General features: G+C 41.1%; 1 protein-coding gene across 1 annotated transcript; it reads left to right on the forward strand.

Moving 5' to 3' along the window:
- The first annotated feature begins 263 nt into the window (after nt 1-263).
- Nucleotides 264-21,571, forward strand: LOC143787354 (cytochrome P450 4B1-like). Its single transcript, XM_077276016.1, has 12 exons — nt 264-543; nt 5,544-5,688; nt 5,773-5,817; nt 7,641-7,768; nt 8,244-8,368; nt 9,615-9,766; nt 10,677-10,783; nt 13,814-14,004; nt 15,463-15,596; nt 16,353-16,417; nt 18,297-18,379; nt 20,884-21,571. Exons 1-12 carry the CDS (start codon nt 352-354, stop codon nt 21,062-21,064), a joined length of 1,548 nt encoding a protein of 515 aa, XP_077132131.1. The 5' UTR covers nt 264-351; the 3' UTR covers nt 21,065-21,571.
- The last annotated feature ends 833 nt before the right edge of the window (nt 21,572-22,404 follow it).

Here is a 22,404-nt window from a genome sequence, read left to right on the forward strand (position 1 = left end):
GACATGAACTTTGTTTTTAAAGCAGTTTTCTTGGAGAATTTTGAGATGGATCTGCTAAAAAAAACCTCCCCACAGTAACTGCTTCTTGTGTCTGATTCCTATTAATCCGCTCAATAGAAATGTGAAAAATAAAATTCTATATGTGCGTGCGTTGTGTGCCAGAGACCTCCCATGTTTTCCTCATTCATGGTGTGTGTCTCCAGTTCTCCTCTCGCTTCCCTCCATATGACGTACCCTCCTCCTCCTCCTCCTTTCTACAATGTCCTATGAACCTGCCTCATCAGGGCAGGATCTTCACTTGCTCTGTGACACACCAGCCAAATCTAGCAGAGGACAGGTTTCGTCTCGGTCATGTCAGCCCCTGTGTTCTATGGACTGCTCCCCCTTAGTGCCTCTGATCTGTGGTCCTGGGCCGCCTGGTTCTGCCTCCTGTATGTGCTGATAAAAGCCTCCAGGCTCTATGTGAAGCGGCGGCAGCTGATAAAAGCATTTGGACCATTTGAGGGTCCCAAGCGTCACTGGCTGTTTGGCAACGCTCATGAGGTAAGGGGCGTGCATTGTCCTCCGCTATGTTCTATAAACTGTAGGGTCACATTTGTGGAAAATATAACGTAGATTATGCAGCGTTCCACTGATTAATATTAAGGCTAAGTCGATTGTCTGCTGCATATTTACTGTGTTACACAGTGCGAGCAAAGTGCATGATATTTAAAAAAAAATTGCATGCGATATGCTACGAAATATATCCTCACCGTAAATCGACAAGAGTTTAAGATTTCCAGCATGACAGTTTATGCTGCGGTTATAGGTGCAAGTTTCACCCTTCGCCAAGAGAAGGTTAAACTTTTTTTTTTAATTAGAGCTGGAAGTGTTTTCCCACAATATTTATGTATAGAATCTAATATATAAAGCTGAATGTGTGTGTGTGTGTATGTATGTATGTCCGGGATTGGCATCTGAACCGTAGCAGCTACAGCCACAAAATTTTGCACAGTCACACGTCTGGACCCCGAGAGCGTCATAGGCTATGTTGTGAGGTGAAATTTTAACCCCGCGCTTTCCAATTCACCAAACAATTTTGCCCCTATCTACATAATGGGGAAAAAGTGAAAGGAAAAGTGTTGGAGGCGTCGCAGCTACAGGCACAAAATTTTGCACAGTCACACGTCTGGACCCTGAGAGCGTCAAAGCTATATTGTGAGGTGAAATTTTAACCCCGCGCTTTCCAAGTCACCAAACAATTTTGCCCCTATCTACATAATGGGGAAAAAATGAAAGGAAAAGTGTTGGAGGCAAATTAACAGCTGCCAGATGTGAACAAGGGGGACTTAAAGAATGACAGCGATGGCACCAAAGAGTATATACTGTACAGTTGCTAAGGTGGGGCCCCAACATGGGATAATCACACCACCACGGGGATATGAACACACACACAAAATGCGCCACACACTACCACGTGCTCGAACACATATACCACCCTCAGTGCACATTTCACCACACATACACCAACCTCGCCACATAAAAGTAGAAACACAAAAGTCGCCGCTCAAAACTCGCCACGCGCAAAACTCTCCACATGCAAAACTCGCCACACGTGCAAAACTCGCCACACGCAAAACTTGCACACGCAGAAAAATTGCCACACGCAGAAAAATTGCCACATGCACAAAAGTTGCAACACATGCAAAAGTTGCCTCACACAAAACTTGCACATACTCAAAAGGCACCACACATAAAACTCGCCACGCGCAAAACTCGCCATGCGCAAAACTTGCTGCACACAACTTGCTACACTAACCTGTCACATGCAACTCGACACACAAAAAGTTGCTACACGCATGTCGCCACACAAAACTCATCTCACAAAAGTCCCTACATGCATGTCGCCACACGCAACTCAACACACACAACTTGACACACGAAACTCGCCCTAAAACACACACAAGTCTGGTATCCTTCAAAAATAAAAATCTGATTAATAAGCAGACAAACTACAAGAGCAACAAATGTACCATATAGGAATCCGGCAGCTGTCAGTCACATGACCAGTCTATTATGTGTATGTGTGAGCTAATATATACTGCCAGGGGGTGGGCTTACTGTTGGCTGGGGATTTATCAGGCTGCCATTTTAGCTTACAAATACTGAGGTAAAAATACTGACCAAATAACGTGTGAACGAGGGCTAATACAGGAGGAGATGGCATACAGCTATATACTATATACAGGAGATGACACACAGGTATATACTATTTACAGGGGAGATGACACACAGGTATATACTATATACAGGAGGAGATGACACACAGATATATACTATATACAGGAGAGATGACACACAGGTATATACTATATAGAGGAGGAGATGACATACAGGTACATACTACATACAGGAGGAGATGACATACAGGTATATACTATATACAGGAGGAGATGACACACAGGTATATACTATATACAGGAGCAGATTACCTACAGGTATATAGTATATACAGGAGGAGATGACACAGGTATATGCTATGTATAGGAGGAGATGACATACAGGTATATACTATATACAGGAGATGACACACAGATATATACTATATATAGGTGAGATGACACACAGGTATATACTATATACAGGAGATTACATACAGGTATATCTAATATATAAAGCTGAATGTGTGTATGTATGTATGTGTGTATGTCCGGGATTGGCATCTGTACCGTCGCAGCTACAGCCACAAAATTTTGCACAGTCACACGTCTGGACCCCGAGAGCGTCATAGGCTATGTTGTGAGGTGAAATTTTAACCCCGCGCGTTCCAATTCACCAAACAATTTTGCTCCTATCTACATAATGGGGAAAAAGTGAAGGGAAAAGTGTTGGAGGAAAATTGACAGCTGCCAGATGTGAACAATGAGGACTTAAAGAATGATAGCGATGGCGACAAAGAGTATATACCGTACAGTTGCTAAGGTGGGGCCCCGACATGGGATACTCACCACACACGGGGATATGAACACAAACACAAAATGCGCCACACACTACCACGTGCTTGAACACATATACCACCCTCAGCACACATTTCACCACACACACACACCAACCTCGCCACATAAAAGTCGAAACACAAAAGTCACCACTCAAAACTCGCTACATGCAAAACTCGCCATATGCAAAACTAGGCTCACGCAAAACTCGCCACACGTGCAAAACTCACCTCATGGAAAACTCACCTCATGCAAAACTTGCACACACAGAAAAATTGCCACATGTACAAAAGTTGCACCACATGCAAAAGTTGCCTCACACAAAACTTGCACATACTCAAAATGCACCACACATAAAACTCGCCACGCGCAAAACTCGCCATGCACAAATCTTGCTGCACACAACTTGCTACACTAACCTGTCACATGCAACTCAACACACAAAATGTTGCTACACGCATGTCGCCACACAAAACTCATCTCACAAAAGTCGCTACATGCATGTCGCCACACGCAACTCAACACACACAACTTGACACATAAAACTCGCCCTAAAACACACACAAGTCTGGTATTGTCCTTCAAAAATAAAAATCTGATTAATAAGCAAACTACAAGAGCAACAAATGTACCATATAGGAAATACGGCAGCTGTCAGTCACATGACCTGTCTATTATGTGTATGTGTGAGCTAATATATACTGCCAGGGGGGAGGGCTTCCTGTTGGCTGGGGATTTATCAGGCTGCCAATAGCAACCAATCACAGCTCAGCTTCTATTTTGCTACAGTTAATTAACCTGAGCTCTGATTGGTTAATATAGGCAACAAAGACATTCTCAGTATAACAAAGCTAATATATGTTGTGAAATGCTTCTATTTGCTTAGTTTTTGCCTTTTAATAATTACATTTCTATCTATTTGTTTTGTGGTTTTTGTGTGCAGAATAAATTTTTGTTAACACATTCTATTTTGCTAACAGCAGTCATTAACCCGGGCGAAGCCGGGTAGTACAGCTAGTAGGTAATAAATGTCTTAATCACTGAGGGCACATCATTGGGACTCCCACAAATGCTAGAATAGGAGTCCAAATCCTCCATTCCTCCTCACTGTATTTAAGATTAAACAAAATGTCTTTTGTGAAAAAACCCTTTAAAGAGGACTAGAAAATACTTCATTAAAGGGTGCTCATCTATTAGTAAAAAGTAGCTATAAAGAGTATATATTGCTCAGCAGGACCCAACACCATTACACACAGAGACTAGTTTTCAATTAGAACCATGTAATGCTCAATTTCCCCAGCGGAGGAGCTGCAGGGAAAGTGGACACATGCTGATTCTCCAAAAAGATGAGCGTCCTGTCATCTGCTTTTTATCAGATACTCTTCAAACAAAATGGAGGCATAGAGAGGTTTAATGTGGCCCCGTACAGGTCTATGAGTGCAGTATTACATCAACATGCATCTCATGACTTGTTTAGGATTGTGATATGACCGACAAAGTTAAAAATTAAAAGCTTCTCCCATACAAATCACTTCCATTTAAATTATCTATCAAATCTTTCGATTTGGAGTTTGAGCCGCTCTTATTTGCTATTCGCCTGATAATACGGGTTATATAGCACCTAATAAAATGTGGTTACACTCTCACCTACAGAAATATATTTCGAATATCTCATAGTCCACCATAAAGGATTTTCTCCGCTTTAGAAAACCCATTTCATACACTATAGACTCGAATTCATCATTTGCATTTTTTGTTTTTTTCATGTTTTGGGGTATGTTTTGATTTTTTTGTGCCAAATTCTTAACAATATCACACTCCGGTTCGTGAATTTTGCACAGAATAAAAAAAATGCTTTTTATTTTTATCTTTACACAGTTAAAGCTGCATCTCGCACTAACATGTTTCAAAATTTGGGCAATGAAAAATTAGCATGTACAAAAAAAATCATTCCTGGAGAACATAAAAATATTGCGACTTTGATAAACTGGCCGCAAAAAATCTGGGGAAACCAAAACTTTGCTCACAATGATGACCATTAAAAAAACCAAAACAATACAGGCGAGCACCTGAAAAATAGACATTAAAAAATGAACAAACTAAAAGAATAAGTCACAGGCAAAAAAACATCAAAAACTAGACCAAAAAAGACGAAAATGCTATAACGAAACGGCCACTATATTCGGAAATTCTGAGTGTACGGTGTATAGTGTCATGATCCTCTTCTCTAGGCCAGAGCGAAACATCTTCTCTTGTCCTGGAGGACCATGTCCTGTCCTAAATTGCTAACACAATTCATTGTTATTTAATGAGTTCTGTGTAATGTTTGACTTCACCTGCGGGAGCGCTGTAGAATAATGTCTCTCTCCATATTTCAGCTTTCTAAAGTCTAAGCAGAGGGAGCCTCTGTGCGGTCAACTTTTCTTTAATGTGAGGAACTTTTCTAATAAGTAGGGATTTTTGTTTCTGGAAGGAAGCAGACATGTTTTTCTACTCTCATACCACCCCTTTTAAATTATATAAGGAAAATGTATATTGTTAACTAATTAGAGATTTTTTTCATCTTAGTTCCATGGGGACGGCAAGGACATGGACGTCATAGTTGGTTATGCAGAACAATACCCATACGCCTTTCCATTATGGCTGGGCAATTTTTTTGCATCGCTAACAATATGTCACCCCGATTATGCGAAGGCTATCCTGTCCAGACAAGGTAAAACTATAACTGCTTCTCTCAAAAATTGATCTTTCTTGCATTTATAATATTCAGGGTCTAATATAACATCTTCTTCTACAGATCCAAAGGATAATTTTGGCTACTACTTTATCACGCCATGGATTGGTAAGTCATTTAGTACAATCTACTACACAAAACATACTAGTGAGTTAATTGGTGATGGTGTTGGGTGACCGTTTCGTGTCCGTAGAGACCATTGCATGTTTCTAGCTATGATGTTGGCATATAGTATATTCCAATAAATACTTAAAGGATCGCTCCTACAATTATTTTTAAAACATATAATCCTCACTCGTCTTCACTTCGGTGTTCTTGCTGTTTTATTTGTTCATCCCCCTTCAATTACACCTCTATATTTCCCCACTTTCATTTAAAAAAATTGGGTCATGTGATCTCCAATGTGACCACCAGTCAAGTCCATGAGCTAATGTGTGAACAGGAAGTCAGTCTTTAATTTCCTGTGAACTACAAGATGCCTCCAGGCTTCTCTCAGACTCCTCGCCTCCCTTTATAGCCTCCCATTTTACTAAATATCTGGGTGAGGAGACTGTCTAAACGAAAACCCGTCTTTTCGGCCCTTAGCAACCAATCATAGAGCAGCTTTCATGTTGTATCCCGCTCCTGAACAGTGAAAGCTACGTTATGATTGGTTGCTATGTTTGGTTGCTATGGGCAGCATTTTTCCTTTGTTTCATTCATCTGGCCTAACTTTTCTGCTTTATAAAAGACAGCAGCGATATAGTAGGGGAGACAATGGTTAAGTGCCATCATATAGGATATACCAGCCAATGTAATGAGACCCTGGTATCCTCCCGAGAATTATAGAGAAACCATATCTGGGGTTAAGAAAGAAGTAAGATGGCCGGCAACCCAGACATGGCACATCCACTAACACTGATATTCACAAGGCACACACAAAAAAACTTCTATATTATTCTATAATAGCCTATACTGCCTTATATACGGACAGGAACAAAATACTTTCTTTAACCCTTTAGCAACAGTCACTATACAGGTACAGCGGCCATCCAGTATCATTAGTTGGATCAGGCAGCCTATAGTAACTAAGGCGACTGGCGTTTGCTCCGATCCTATCAGTTTAACCTCTTCTTAACTATCATTGTCAGGCGAAAATAAAAAAATAACAAAAATAACAAAAAACAAATAAATAATAATAAAAAATATATATATAGACACTATACACGTTTGGTATCAGCAGAATCATGTTCTCAGTACCATTCAAAGTACCTGTTTTGTTTCCTCTTTTTTTTTTACTTATTTTTGATCATGTTATATGTGATTGTTTGTCTGATTATTTAATAAAAGAACTTTCTTTTATTTTGGTGGTCTTTTCGTTTACTCCTTCCTATCTTTTGTGTTGACTTTGCCATAATTGGAGTACGTCACCCGGCGATAATATATATTTTCGACCATTTTTTGGGGGGAGTTAAAATTGTATTATGTTCTAGGCCTTTAAAAATAGAACTTGCTTCTTGATTTTTGTATTTTCCATTCAAAGCTACAACTCGTCCCACAAAAAAAAATGAATATCTCATACAGCTTTGTTGACAGAAAAATAACAAAAAAAGTTATGGCCCTTGGAAGAAGGGGAAGAAAAAACGAAAAGAAAAATAAAAAAAATCGCTCAGTCCTTTAGGATTAGTGCTGACTAGTTTACTAGTAGATGCATTGATTGCATGTAATCTTCCATGGTACAAAAAAAGAAAAAACCCGCGATATACATTTTTTTACTGGATAGCTTTTTAGGGAATATGTGCAATCTCCTGCAATTTTCCGTATCACAAACATATGGTAACCACCAGGTATATCCACCAGACTGAGGCCAAAAATATCATCTGGGCTATGCTCCATTTAGTGTATGTACAGAGAGGCTAACGAATCTCATTTTTAATACTTGCGTCATGTAGGGAAAGGGCTGCTGGTGTTGTCCGGACAGAAGTGGTTTCAGCACCGCCGGCTGCTGACCCCGGGATTCCATTATGACGTTCTGAAGCCGTATGTCAAATTGATGTCCGACTGTGTCACCGTCATGCTGGTAATTTATATTTAATGGGGGACCTTTCAGCATATCAAAAGTGGCCATGTTTTGCTCTTGTTTTTTACTCGCTGCTACCCTGAATATTCCATTTTTTTTTTTTTTAATCTAACATACTGTTCTAGAGATATAGGCCTTTGTATTAAGTGCTACTTTTTATAGTCTTTAACAAAGGGGCGTGGTTCACAGGGAAATAATACAAAACAGCCTAAAGTCACCTCCCCGATAATCTTATGAGCCACGCCCACTTAATAAAGACCATAAAAAATTAGCGCTAAAGAATAGGGACAAAATCTCTGGAACTTTATGATGATTTTAAGGTTTTAAAAAAAATGGATTACTCAAGGGGGGCAGTGGGAAAAAATAAGAGCGAAAATTTGCCACTTTTCAACTGATGACCGTTCCTGTTTAAGGCTTACGAAGAACATAGTCTTCATTTAGGCAATTTTTTTCTGTTCTTTTCTCATTGTTTTAGGACAAATGGGAACGTCTTACCCCCAAAGAGAACCCAGTGGAGCTTTTCCATCATGTCAGTCTCATGACCTTGGACTCCATCATGAAATGTGCCTTCAGCTATCAAAGCAACTGTCAGATGGACAGGTATGTAGTAAATGTAAAATACCGCTTTACCTGCCAGGAGTACCTGAGATGTAATGAATGATACCTGACATTGTTTTACACGTTTTCCGTGAGATGCCAAGTTCTGTGATATTCTGTGTCATTGTGGCTAGGTCTTCTGTTGAACATTAGAAGAGGCAACCAGGGATATACAGTAGATACATGAATATTTGTGTCTTCTTGGGAAATGCAAGATTCTCCCACAGGCGCGGAAGAATTTTAATTAATATTACAACCATTGCGAACATAAGAAATCACAATTTGTGCACACAAAAAAAATCACTGTTAATGTGTGAGACTTGTGCACATTGGTCTCTAACTCTTTACTAACGTGTGTAAGTCTTCTAATTAACATATTTAACAAATTGTAATTTATGCGAAATTTCACGTTTTTATTGATACCATTTTGCTGTAGATACAACATTTTGATCGCTTTTTATTTCGTTATTTTCTCTTTACCAATTGGGTTAATTAATTTTATATTTGATAGATCAGACTTTTACAGATGTAACAATATCACATATATTCATTCTTTTATTACCATATTTTTAATGGAGGAAATAGGAGATGATTCTAATTTTTTTGTTTCATTTTTAGAACAGTTTCTTTTTTTTTGCTTTTTGGTCCTCTTACCGGACTTCAACCTACAATAGTTTGGACATTTGTACTACATAGTGTTATACCAGTAATGCAGTATTTATCATAAAAACCACATGCTTCCATGAACACCAGATTCAGGCTGCTCTTCGCAGGAAGACCTTCATAGTAAGAAAGGTGGTGTTCAGCAGACCACTGACTGTCTTGGCAAACCATCAGCACCCTGCGGTTGTGCCACGAGGGGGCTGATGGGTGAGTGGAATGGCATATCACACGCTTTAAGGTATTTAAGGTATTAACAGCAGCAAACGGCACTCAGCTCCACTTGGTGGCCTTAGAGGGAGATGATGGCTGTGTAACACAGCAAGTGTCTGCCGGTTATGATGCAGGTTCAGCTCCTGAGCCACATAATGCCCAGGGATCCGACATATAACGTACAATAATGTCCAATGACTACAAGAGTTTGACAGCCATCTGTTGGGTTTTAACTTTGAAAATTATTGGTTTAAATTAGTTTTATCCACTTATCATGTAGTGAGACTTCAACCCTCATTGAAATACAATGAGGACAACCAGAGTAAATTTGATTCTATCAGTGTGCACTCATGCTCATTTTCCGTTTTATCCTCAGTGAGAATGCTTACATCAAAGCTGTGTATGATATCTCCTTTCTGGTGGACTTCCGATTCATTTTTCTTCCCTATCACAATGACCTCATTTTTCACCTGAGCCCTCATGGATTCCGTTTTCGAAGAGCATTGAAAATAGCGCATGGACACACAGGTGAGTTTGATGCCTTCTGTTATCATTAGTGATGAGCGAGTATAGTCGTTGCTTGGGTTTTCCCGAGCACACTCGGGTGGTCTCCGAATATTTATGACTGCTCGGAGATTTAGGTTTCCTTGCCGCAGCTGGATTATTTACGGCTGCTAGACAGCTTGATTACATGTGAGGGTTGCCTGGTTGCTAGGGAATCCCCACATGTAATCAAGCTGTCTAGTAGCTGTAAATCATGCAGCTGAGGTGAAGAAAACTAAATCTCTGAGCAGTCATAAATACTCAGAGACCACCCGAGCGTGCTCTAGAAAACCTGAGCAACGAGTACACTCGCTCATCACTAGTTATCATACATAATGATTGTCGGGTAAAATACAAGGTTATTAATATGCTCATAAACACCTAAGGATGTATTCAAACAGAAGTTTTTGAAGACATTTCAAGAAAAGTGTAATCCTACAAAAACTAAACCAAAAAGGAGAATTTCCTAAAGCACTCTCTATCTTTAAACATTCATGGGTTTTGGACACCTCCAAAAACTCTGAATGAACATATTCTTAGCTTTTGTCCAAAAGCTCGATCAGTCCACAGTTCTCTCATCGGAAAGCAAGTCTTGTCTGAGCGTTTTCACTTGAGAGAAAGACGTTGCTAGAGTCCATTATCAGCAGCTTATTTCCTGAGAGAGGCGTTTGTATTCATACTGCCCAGTCTTTGTCAGCAGAATTAGGAAGCACTACACACTTTGAACAGTTGGCCGATTGTGTTGCCTTCAAAATCTTGGGCCAAATTTAATCCAATGTACATTGGGGCCTTAGAAACCACCGATAAACTGTTGATCATGGAGAATACCGCCTCTCCCGTTCTTGCTCCTTGGTCTTGAACTTTCCATTATTATTTTTTTCGGTATGTCTCTCAGATAAAGTAATTAAAGAGAGGAAGCAATCTTTGAAGGAAGATACAGAGCTGGAGAAGATCCAGAAGAAGAGACACTTGGACTTCCTTGATATCCTCCTTTGTGCTAAGGTGGGTATGGTGGCATTTAACACTCAATACTACTTTGTATGACATAATTAATGTTTACTTAGATAAAAGTCTGGGGGCCAGCAGACCAGGACAATAGAAGGGGCAAAATTACCATTTGGGTAGTAGTTTAGTGCATGAGAGTCTATCACTAGCCTGGAACTATAGCGCTTGTGCAGTTTGTGCATTTATTGAATTACAGAGCCTGCAAAACAACTGACTGCAAGTGGTAATTAAGGGCTTCTCAAATGTGTATTGTTGAGTCTCAGAATAGGAATGAGAGACGCCAGATTTCTTGCTGTGTGTGCTCAGTTCACAAATCAGGTATAATGCAAAGTGACAACATCATGGATAAAACTGAAAGCTTATTACATGGCCTGTAAGTTTTCTTATGTCAATTTTGATTTATCCTAAAGGAAAAACTTTGCCCCCTAGACCTCTGTCAAAGACCTCTCATCCAGCCGACCAGTCTTGTACTTTTTACTAAATTGGGTCAAGAACTCCCAAAATAGCTGTCTGTAAATGGAGGTCTTTTTATATAGATATATGTTATGAATTGTATTTCTTGGCTCCCTCTTGTGATCACTAGCGGTATGACACTTGGATTGCCTTTCTCCAGGTTGGTACTCACCTGGTTCGTTAGGCCTTGGGTGTTCCTATTTAGACTTCCTGGAAACTCAGTCTAGTGCCTGGAATCGATGTTGTCAGTCTATGTCTTTTGGCTCCTGTCTCCTGGTCTCCTGCTTTTTGCAAGATAAGCTAAGTCCTGCTTTCCTATTTTTGTTTATTCGCATTATTGCTATTTTGTTCCAGCTTGCTACAATGTGATTTCTGATTTTAGCTGGAAGCTCTAGGGGACTGATATTCTCCCCCCACACCGTTAGTCGGTGCGGGGGGTTCTTGGATATTCAGCGTGGATATTTTTGTAGGGTTTTTGCTGACCGCATAAGTCCTCTTTCTATTTTCTGCTATTAATTAGTGGGCCTCACTTTGCTAAATCTAGTTCATACTTATGTTTGTCTTTTCTTCTTCCCTCACCATTATTATTTGTTGGGGGCTTGTATCATAACTTTGGGGTCCTTTCTCTTGAGGCAAGTGAGGTCTTATTTTCTCTGAAAGGGTTAGTTAGTTCTCCGGCTGGTGCGAGACGTCTAGAATCAACGTAGGTACGTTCCCCGGCTACTGTTAGTTGTTGTGGTAGGATTAGATATACGGTCAGCCAAGTTACCACCTCCCTATGAGCTGATTTTGTGTTTGCGGACTTAGCTGGAACTTCTGCGATCCTCTACCACTAGGATCACAACAGATATATCTATAGATAGATACATAGATCTATCTATTCATATATCTTTAGATCTATCTATCTGTCTATCTATCTATCTATCTATCTATCTATCTATCTATCTATCTGTGTGTAATGGAGTGTGGGTTGGACAAATGTAAAAGAGGAGGTTGGACAAAAAAATGACATCACAATTTTTTTTTTTGCTCAATAATACATTTTTATTTAGCTTTCAAAAACGCATACAAAAACACATCAAAAACGTGCAAAAAACGCATCAAAAACACAAAACAAAACCAGAGAATCTAGATGAACTCTGGGAGGCATGTAAGACTGCATTCTTTGCTATTCCTGATGACTTCATTAATAAATTGTATGAATCATTGTTGAACCGCATGGATGCAGTCCTTCAAGCTCATGGAAGACACACAAAATATTAAATATGACTCTAATAGCACCACAACTTCATTCACCAATGTTATGCAACATATATTTGTATTTTAAGTTAATTATTTGTTTGAATATCACATTACGTTCTGTGGGCGACAAAACTTTTGTCTTGCCAAAATCTGACCATTCTGTGTCCATTAACTGATCAATATTTCTGCATTGATGCCAATTTATTTTCTTAACCTACACCACATTTCGGAGAGTTTCAGCTTTCAAAGGAATAATTTATACAACCAATGGATGAATTTAACGTCAGGTTATAAGCCTTTATTTACATAACATGGATAATAAATAATAATCTTTATTTTTATATAGCGCTAACATATTACACAGCGCTTTACAGTTTGCACACATTATCATCGCTGTCCCCGATGGGGCTCACAATCTAGATTCCCTATCAGTATGTCTTTGGAATGTGGGAGGAAACCGGAGTACCCGGAGGAAACCCACGCAAACACGGAGAGAACATACAAACTCTTTGCAGATGTTGTCCAAGGTGGGATTAGAATCCAGGACTCCAGTGCTGCAAGGCTGCTGTGCTAACCACTGCGCCACCATGCTGCCCTTGGATAAGCGACATAACTTCTGTCAGGGAGTGTAAGTGTCACAAGTGTGTCACGCCAACCTGAGAAATCAGGCGGTAGGAGATCATGGCATATATTGAATCGCAGATCTTCCAATTAGCCTGGGTGTTTGGATCCCATATTAAATTAACTTGGTTTCCTTTGGTGCTGAAGAGGATAATGACCATTTATATGCTGATCAGAAACACGCAGCTCCATTTCAGCTGCTTCTGATCTGGTCATTAACTCTTCCTATAAAACCTTGACAGACCATGTCTTGCTAGTGATAGCTTTGCATCCTAGCTCCTTGGTGGATCTGTGCTGTACTGGAGATCGTGTTGCTGCTGGAGATTGTTGCGTGCTGATTTTCGGAGTATGCCTTCAACATTATCCCATTATCATTTGGTTGGTACATTCCTATCCTTCACTTTATACCTCTCTACCTTTGGTGAGTGTTTGTATGTTTGTTGCTTTCTTTTACCCCCGTCTTTGCTATTTGTTGATACACTACATATCTGTCCCAGGCCTTCTGGGGAAGGGAGAGGTGACAGCACAGGGAATAACAGGAGCATAGTAAGGTCGGAGACCCAGCCCTCTCTACCATCAAGAGTATCCTTGGGGCTGGGATAGTTAAGGTCCCAGGTCCGGGGACAATTGGAGGTCCCCCTTCCTTTACTAAGACCTTCACAGCGTGACACTAAGTAGCAGTAATGTGCTGTTTGTATTATTATTTTATAGGATGAAAATGGTCAGGGTCTATCTGATGAAGATCTGCGGGCAGAGGTGGACACATTCATGTTTGAAGGACACGATACAACAGCCAGTGGCATCTCTTGGATACTATACTCCTTGGCTAAATACCCCGAACACCAGGAGAAATGTCGGGAGGAGATCAGAGAAGTTCTGCAGGGAAGGAAAATAGTAGAATGGTAAGAACATGGTGTTTTGAATGGTCATTACATTTGTAAGCCTCGTGAGATGTATTTGCATGATGCATTTGGCTACAGAAGTGAAGGCTGGATGTCACAGATTCCAAATTTAACTAAACTTTTTTTTTTCCTGAATTTAAATACTTGCAAACGTATGAACGTTTGTAATATACTCCATTACCTTATTTTCCTTCCTTCTCTCTCTCTCTCAAACACCGTGCTGATAGTGCTGCTTTAACTGCCTAGCTCATGCTCTGTAGAAGCTGCTTTGAATCCATACCCAAACACTATTTACAAGCCCTCTCATTATCTGAGCATGGAGGAATAGAGCAGAAACGTTCACACAGGGAGAGTTTTTTTTACAGTGTTTGAGTACGGATTCTTGCTGCAGCAGCAGGTCAAAGCAGCTTCTAAAAGAGCATTAACTAGGCAGATAAACAGCACTTGCAGCATGGTGTTTGAGAGAGAAAGATGTGAAATAAGATAATAGAGTATATAACAGAGATAGATATCTTTGCAAAGGTTTTTCAGTAATTAAATACAAAAAAAGTTTAGTTACTCCTTAAAGATTGACATTTTTAAAATAGTGATAATTTATCAATGTATTTCTTCTTTTTTAATCAGATTGTGCATCCTGGACCTCAATGTCCAGACACATTAGATAACTGTTGGCTTAATGATCTTTTGGCTCAACAGTTGTCTCTCCCAACTCCCCCATACATTCTCTATGATAGAGCCGCTGGTAGAAACATCTCTGACGATCGAAAGGATCGAGTGATTGAATTCCAACCTCCCCCGATCCTTATGTCCCCCCCACATAATGTGTTGGGGTACAGTCTGGAGACCTCCATGCACATTAGATGGTCAGTTGAACCCAAAGAAATCAGCGGACTTTGACGCCTTAAGTCTTATGTTTATGGGTGCACTAAGGAGTTGATCAGGAAAGGTTTTTGTCATACGAAGCATTGCAGTCCATCTTGCCCATGCCACTTGACTTACGTTCCTGCGATGATCTAAGCTATACGTATGTATTGTCTTGGAGGCCCAAATAGACAAGGCATTTTAAGAGCCCAACATGTTTTTAAGAAAAAGATTGTTGAAAACTTGATATCATAAATCAGCTAGAGGCAAATTCACTGTGGATTTTTATGGTACTCTATATCAAAATGGCAGCTCAAATCCAGATTTCCGTCATTTTTTAGTCAGCACGCAGATAAGCCCCATTGTTTTTCATGAAGCCAATCCACAACTTATCCATGTAGAGTGCACTGCAATAACGTACATTGCAAAATCTGCACCGATATTTTTCTGAGCAAGTGAATATTGACAAATCTCACGTTTTTACTTTGTTTTGATCTTTTTATTATACACTGTAATTATACATGTGCAGTAGTACTATGTGTTTGTGACGTTTTTATAGACTAGGAGCTCATCAGTATTTTTGCATGTATGTGCCAGGGAGGACCTGGGTAAGCTGACGTACACCGCCATGTGTATAAAGGAGAGCATGCGCCTCTTCCCGCCTGTCCCAGGAGTGGCTCGAGAACTAAAAGAGCCGATCACATTCTGCGATGGACGGAGCTTGCCCAAAGGTCAGTCAGTGTGTGTAATATTTACGTAAGATCTACTAGTGGCCATGAATCCTCCTATAGGCTGAGGGTGGGATAAGTGGTATCCAAAGACCTATAGTGATGCTTATCTCTTCAGTAACAAAGGATACTTGCTCCTCCGGGTGTCAGAGGACATATTAGATAGTCGTGTAGATGACAATCATAGCCCTGATGTTCCCACTGGAGCAGAGGGACCTTTTGGGTTCCGGGGGCCATTTACTACGCCAATTTCAGCATCAATCATAGTTTGACTCATAAATAGTGATGAGCGAACATGCTTGGATAAAGTGTTATCTGAGCATGCTCGGGTGCTAACCTAGTGTCTTCGGCGTGCTCAAAAAATATGTTCTACTCCCCATGTCTGCGTGTCTCATGGCTGTTCGACAGCCACAACACATGTGGGGATTTCCTGCTTGTATGTGTTGTGATTGTTGAACAGCCACGAGACACGCAGACGCGGGGACTAGAACATATTTTTCAAGCATGCTGAAGACACTCGGTTAGCACCCGAGCATGCTCAGATAACACGCTATCCGAGCACATTAACTCATCACTACTCATAAACTCTTCTCTTATTGGAAGGAACTGCTGATATTTATCGCATTTGTATGACCAGCTGTACATTATATGACTGCCAGAAAGTCTAATCCAACATCTCCAAAACACAAAATCTCATAATCGGGATTTGCCCATATAGATGTGTCCCATATGTGACCTGACTTTCCACTTTCTATGCAGGCACTGATGTTTTCATCAGTATATATGCAATAAACCGATGCTCAAGTGTCTGGGAGAATCCAGAGGTAAGTGGGCAGTTATTTGCTTATTACTTAAAGGGTTTATCCAGAACCATTTTATTTTTCAGCCATAGGCCTTAAAAGTAACAGGCAGGTAGTGCTAGCTACCTACCTATTCTACATGGTGCCGACACAGAGCGATTATTGACTGCTCCTGCCAGTGATTCAGCTGCTCCACATCACCAGAGCAGCTCTTCCTCTTCCGGGCTGCTCGTGAATGAGGCATGACTGCTGACGTTGTGCTGATATACAGGCAGTTCCCTGCAGTTAGGCAGCGGAAGCAGCTGAATCACCGGCAGGAGCAGTCTGTGATTGACAGGCAGCTCCCTGCAGTTAGGCAGCGGAAGCAGCTGAATCATGGGCAGGAGCAGTCTGTGATTGACAGGCAGCTCCCTGCAGTTAGGCAGCGGAATCAGCTGAATCACCGGCAGGAGCAGTCTGTGATTGACAGGCAGCTCCCTGCAGTTAGGCAGGGGAGGCAGCTAAATCACCAGCAGGAGCAGTCTGTGATTGACAGGCAGCTCCCTGCAGTTAGGCAGCAGAAGCAGCTGAATCACTGGCAGGATCAGTGTGTGATTGACAGGCAGCTCCCTGCAGTTAGGCAGCGGAAGCAGCTTAATTATCGGCAGGAGCAGTCTGTGATTGACAGGCAGCTCCCTGCAGTTAGGCAGCAGAAGCAGCTGAATCACTGGCAGGATCAGTGTGTGATTGACAGGCAGCTCCCTGCAGTTAGGCAGCGGAAGCAGCTTAATTATTGGCAGGAGCAGTCTGTGATTGACAGGCAGCTCCCTGCAGTTAGGCAGCGGAAGCAGCTGAATTATTGGCAGGAGCAGTCTGTGATTGACAGGCAGCTCCCTGCAGTTAGGCAGTGGAAGCTGCTAAATCACCGGCAGGAGCAGTCTGTGATTGACAGGCAGCTCCCTGCAGTTAGGCAGCAGAAGCAGCTGAATCACTGGCAGGATCAGTGTGTGACTGACAGGCAGCTCCCTGCAGTTAGGCAGCGGAAGCAGCTGAATTATCGGCAGGAGCAGTCTGTGATTGACAGGCAGCTCCCTGCAGTTAGGCAGCGGAAGCAGCTGAATTATCGGCAGGAGCAGTCTGTGATTGACAGGCAGCTCCCTGCAGTTAGGCAGTGGAAGCTGCTAAATCACCGGCAGGAGCAGTCTGTGATTGACAGGCAGTTCCCTGCAGTTAGGCAGCGGAAGCAGCTGAATCACCGGCAGGAGAGGTCTCTGACTGCTCTGTGCCAGCAGAGATCGGTAACAGGCACGGCAATCAGGTAGGTAGCAACTACCTGACGGTTAGTTCTTATGTTCATAGTAAAAAAAATAAATAGTCCAAGTTAACTCCATTAAATGTAAGTGACTCACTAGTGGCTTTAATTAAAGTCCCTAGCTTCAAGGTTGCATTATATATTCCCTATACAGTAGGGTGTAATCAACCTGCAGTGCAGCAATCCTGCTGTTGTGAAATTGTAACTTCAAGATTGCTGACCCCACAAAGTTATATTTAAAAGAAACATGTCATGTGCAAAAAAAGAATATTACTTGCAGATAAGGGGTTAATCTGCAGGTAATTAAATAGCATTAAAATGCTGTTTCCTGAAAACATGGCTACCCGAAGGAAATTAACTTACAGTATATGCTCCTGGGAGCCCCTCGCTTTCAGTCATAGGGGCGTACACCATACTGTAATCACTGCCCGACACTGTGATTGACAGCTCGCTATACAGCATGCATGTCAGTCAAGTGATTTCAGCACAACATGTGTTAGTTTGGAAATAATGAGAATGTATTGTATTGTTCATGTAGTGCAGAAAAAAGCCTGAAAAGCCTGAATAGCAAATATATTGCATTAAAATATGATTTTACTTATTTCTGCTTAGGTTTTTGACCCCCTTAGGTTTTCTCCAGAAAATACGTCCAACAGGCACTCCTATGCGTTCCTGCCATTCTCTGCCGGAGGAAGGTAAAGCACTTTCTACCTATTAGAGTAGTAGCATTTTATATAATATTATAAGGGTTGTTTTTATCAAAAAAACTTCATCAGTTTATCATCCTCCCAATTTTCTAAACTTTCCCTTAGAGCAAAAAACTTAGACAAAAAAATGTAAATAGCCAGAAAATCTATGTATGAAAATAAACTTTATTGAAAGCAGATATAAAACAGGATGTAAAAACATGGGTCACACACAGTGGAAGAGGCAGAACACATCACAAGGGGGAGACACTATGGAAAGAAATGTCAGTGTGCACCTATTAGCAATGACGTATGGTCCTGCATGAAAATGGCATCTACTGGGATAAGGCTACAGAAGTTAGAAAAATATACATAAGAGATAATCAGCCCAGCAATGTTCCAGCATAAACAGGTATTTTTCCTATTAGAAATGAGCAAATTGATTTAATATGAGTGGAATTTATGCCGAATTTTACAAAATTTAACCAATTTGCACAAATCACCCAAAAAATTCCCACCACCATTTTACACAAAGCGGAAGACTACATCAGTGAGAGAAGGCTCACATGACCTCAGACATGGCTGTTTGGGCTTACCCATAATGCTTTGCAGATATCACATTGGCTGAGCTATACCGTGCAATCAGGAGGGATTATTATAGCCAGTATAAAAGCCAAGGCAGGGAATGCAGCTGCCATTTTGTAGTGAATCTGGATAGTGAAATAACGTCACAACGCATAGATTAGCCTTGAAAATAAGGAATGAATGTTATAAAACGTATATAAATGTTAGAGGTAGTGTGTGTGACATGATAGCAGTGAAAAAAATTCAAGAGAAATTAAGTATTTCATGGCAGGCATTCACATGAATGTTTGCAATAATAATACAAAGACAGCCTGAGTCTGTCAAAAGGAGAATCACTTGTTTAGAGTAGCTCTCCATTTTGGCTCAAACAAAGGAATCCTGAATAGGGAAGCCACCTCCCTTATATCTTTATGTTCCCATAGGGTTTTGAATAGTGGATATTTTTAAAAGACATCACCTTGAACTATGCTTTAAATATCACAGGAGAGACAGCGGCTTTTTTTTCCTTTCCTCGACATAACCCTCATATATTGTGCACATGCCTTGAAAACCTTTATACCAAAGTGTCCAAAACAGCATGAGTGTAACTAGAATAGCCAGGGCCGACCCCTCTCATCATTTCCGGCCCTCCTGTTGTTCTGACTATTCTGACACCTGTAAGAAGGTAAAGGTGATGCTCATTTTCCCCTGAGAGATACGTGTATTGTTGTAAAGTATTTAAATGTGTGGTGTGATTCGTGACATGTGTTATTAGTGACAGCATTGCATTGTGCCCAACAGTAGGGAGAGTTGACGATAATGATTGGGATTAGCCCAGAGGGGAAAGGGCTAAAGTGAAGGGACAGAGACAGTTTCCTATCAGGAGGTCAGATAGGGTCCAGCCTGAAGCAGTAGCAGACCTATGGTCTGATAAGTAAGCAGATTCACATGACGTGGGTGTCCCTGGAATGAGTGCAAACTGAGGGAACGGATAGCAAGATGTAAAAGACCAGTGACAGAAGGTGTGAGTGATTCTCCGGAGATGGGACCCGGGGCAGGAAACCTAGCAGTAACGGGCCATAGTGGCCAAGTAGCTCCCATAAGGGGAAAAGGATGCAGAACCGTGGGCTGAAGTACAGGATTCTCACATAATGACTGTAGAACCGTTGTTGGGGACGAGGGAAGTACTGTGTTGAGTGGTGGTGAAGACAGAGGACCAAATAAGGAAGGATAGCGAAAAAGTGTATGAAGATGTACCCTGTATTAAGAGAAACGTGCATGAGGTTATGCACCCGCTATGTGATGCATATAATTCCCACCAAGTTATTGTTCAGTAAAAGACAGTTCCTTTTTAAGTGGTCTCACTCATTGAACTCTGGAAGAACTGGTCCTGGCCAGCCGAAGTCACCAGCATCATGCGGCCTGCAAGGGCGTGACGCCCTGAAGCTAAAGCCCACACACCCAGCCAGGACCCATCTTCATGTAGCATGCCGGGGTGTGATAGACGAGCTCCTCGCACATGGCTACCGCCCCGCGCCACGTTACACACCCACTTGGGCCTGGTTGTGATGAGTGATCGAGAGGTTGTCAGAGTACGTGGCACTGCAGGAGGGCCTGGCAGTGATGCCTAGATTCCCAGGCCTCTCTACAGTAGTGGTTCCTGGAGCAGCCATTCCTCCCCATCACCGTCCATTGCCCAAAGCGTAGTTCCAGTAAAGCGTCATCAACATGCGTATATTGGGTATATCATACCAGTATAATTACAGATGTGGCCGCTGTAGTAGATGATATGCCATCAGAGATTAAAGGGGACATATTGGTGACCTGATTGGTTCCTGTGACAGCACTTCATTTTCATTTGCACTACCTTTAAAAAAAAAACTGCACTTTACTGTTCATGTTGATCCATTGTTTCCCGTACTATTCATTCTGTGATTTCTCTCTCCCAGGAACTGCATTGGTCAGAATTTTGCAATGAATGAAATGAAGGTCGCCGTCGCTCTGGTTTTACAGAAGTTTGAGTTACACACGGTCCCAGGGAAAGAACCATTAACTCTCCCCCAATTAATCTTACGCTCCGTGAACGGGATATACCTCAATATAAAGAAGATTGACAATGACAAGAAATAACTGATCTGAAGATGCAAAAACTCAAACTATAAAAAAAGCAAAAAAGTAGATATTAATAATTGTCAATAATTCTGTATTCTTACATAGATGTAATCAGCGTCTACATATCTTCTCCCAATGGGGAGTATCCATTCATTCCAAAATTCTTGGGCCATGATGCTCTGCGTTTAAGAGGTTGTCAAGGGATAGAAGGATATGACTGATTTTTCAAAAAAACATTTTTCACTTGAATTGTATACCCATTTTGCACAAATTTTTTTTCTTCTAGCATTTAGGTCTCATGACAAATTATGGCTACGATACCCATTAAAGTCTATGGATCCATACCGTGCTTCTGGTATGGCTCTGATTTATAGATCACACAAACCTATGGTCTGAACTATGGGATGATGGAATGTTTAGATTCTTTTAGATAATATTTTATAATTTATTTTTATGAATTGGAACTGAATATGTATCAATAGGAAAATGTGTTTTGCAATAAACTTTGAAATAAATAAAAAGAAATCTGTTTTTGTGTATTTTTTTGTATATGGAGGAACCAAGGGAACGGTTCAGTCTTTAGCCAAGTCTTCTATGAAAGTATAATTTTCAAAGGGAATTCCTGGTATTACTGATCTTAACAATAAAGTAGTCTTTCGTCTTTATGCCCTATAAGAGCATATAGATACTGTATCAGAGAGAGGAACCATACCCTGCAGAGGTGGTTGAAAATTCCATGGTGGAAGCTCCTTCAAATTTTGGTCAATTACATTTTAAAGCATGATAACAGGTACGCGGATGCAGCAGCACAGACATTGAGGAGGACAGTGATAGTTAACAAACAACTATTTATATATATAAACATGAGTCAAGAGTAACAGGGATCAATGACAGTACAGTAAAGTATGGCACAATCAGAACACAGTAGTACAATTTAACAGGATATCTATGAAACAATATATACACACTCTTCTTTATATTTATAGTTAAGAGATTATTACTGTAGATTGTGGCTAGTCCTAAATCCCCAACCTAATGGGTGTCAATCTCATTACTGGGCCTATCACTCTTATCTTTCTCTAGGAGGTTCAAAACATCTCACATGTCTTAACAGGGGTCACCGGTATTTCCCGCTAGCCCGCAAGTCCCGGATTGGTAAGTTATTTGTTGCACACTCGTCACACTGCCATCTTCGTTCCCTGAAGCACAACCATGGGGCACACTCTGTACATTATAGAGTATATACCCTGATAGTAACAGCTCACACGAAAGTCCTTCCTCTGCAGCCGGGTCTCCTTCTCAGTCCTGGCTTGGATCTCTGGTATCTGGTCTCTCGCCTCTGGCCCTGGCTCGGTCCA

The sequence above is a fragment of the Ranitomeya variabilis genome, chromosome 8 (genome assembly GCF_051348905.1).
Source record: "Ranitomeya variabilis isolate aRanVar5 chromosome 8, aRanVar5.hap1, whole genome shotgun sequence".
In the NCBI taxonomy this organism is placed as follows: Eukaryota; Metazoa; Chordata; class Amphibia; order Anura; family Dendrobatidae; genus Ranitomeya; species Ranitomeya variabilis.

Coding starts and splice junctions, on each gene's coding strand:
- LOC143787354 (XM_077276016.1), top strand. CDS start 352: ATGTCAGCCCCTGTGTTCTATGGACTGCTCCCCCTTAGTGCCTCTGAT. Junction 10,784..13,813: donor ATATCCTCCTTTGTGCTAAG/GTGGGTATGGTG, acceptor ATTATTTTATAG/GATGAAAATGGTCAGGGTCT. Junction 16,418..18,296: donor GTGTCTGGGAGAATCCAGAG/GTAAGTGGGCAG, acceptor ATTTCTGCTTAG/GTTTTTGACCCCCTTAGGTT.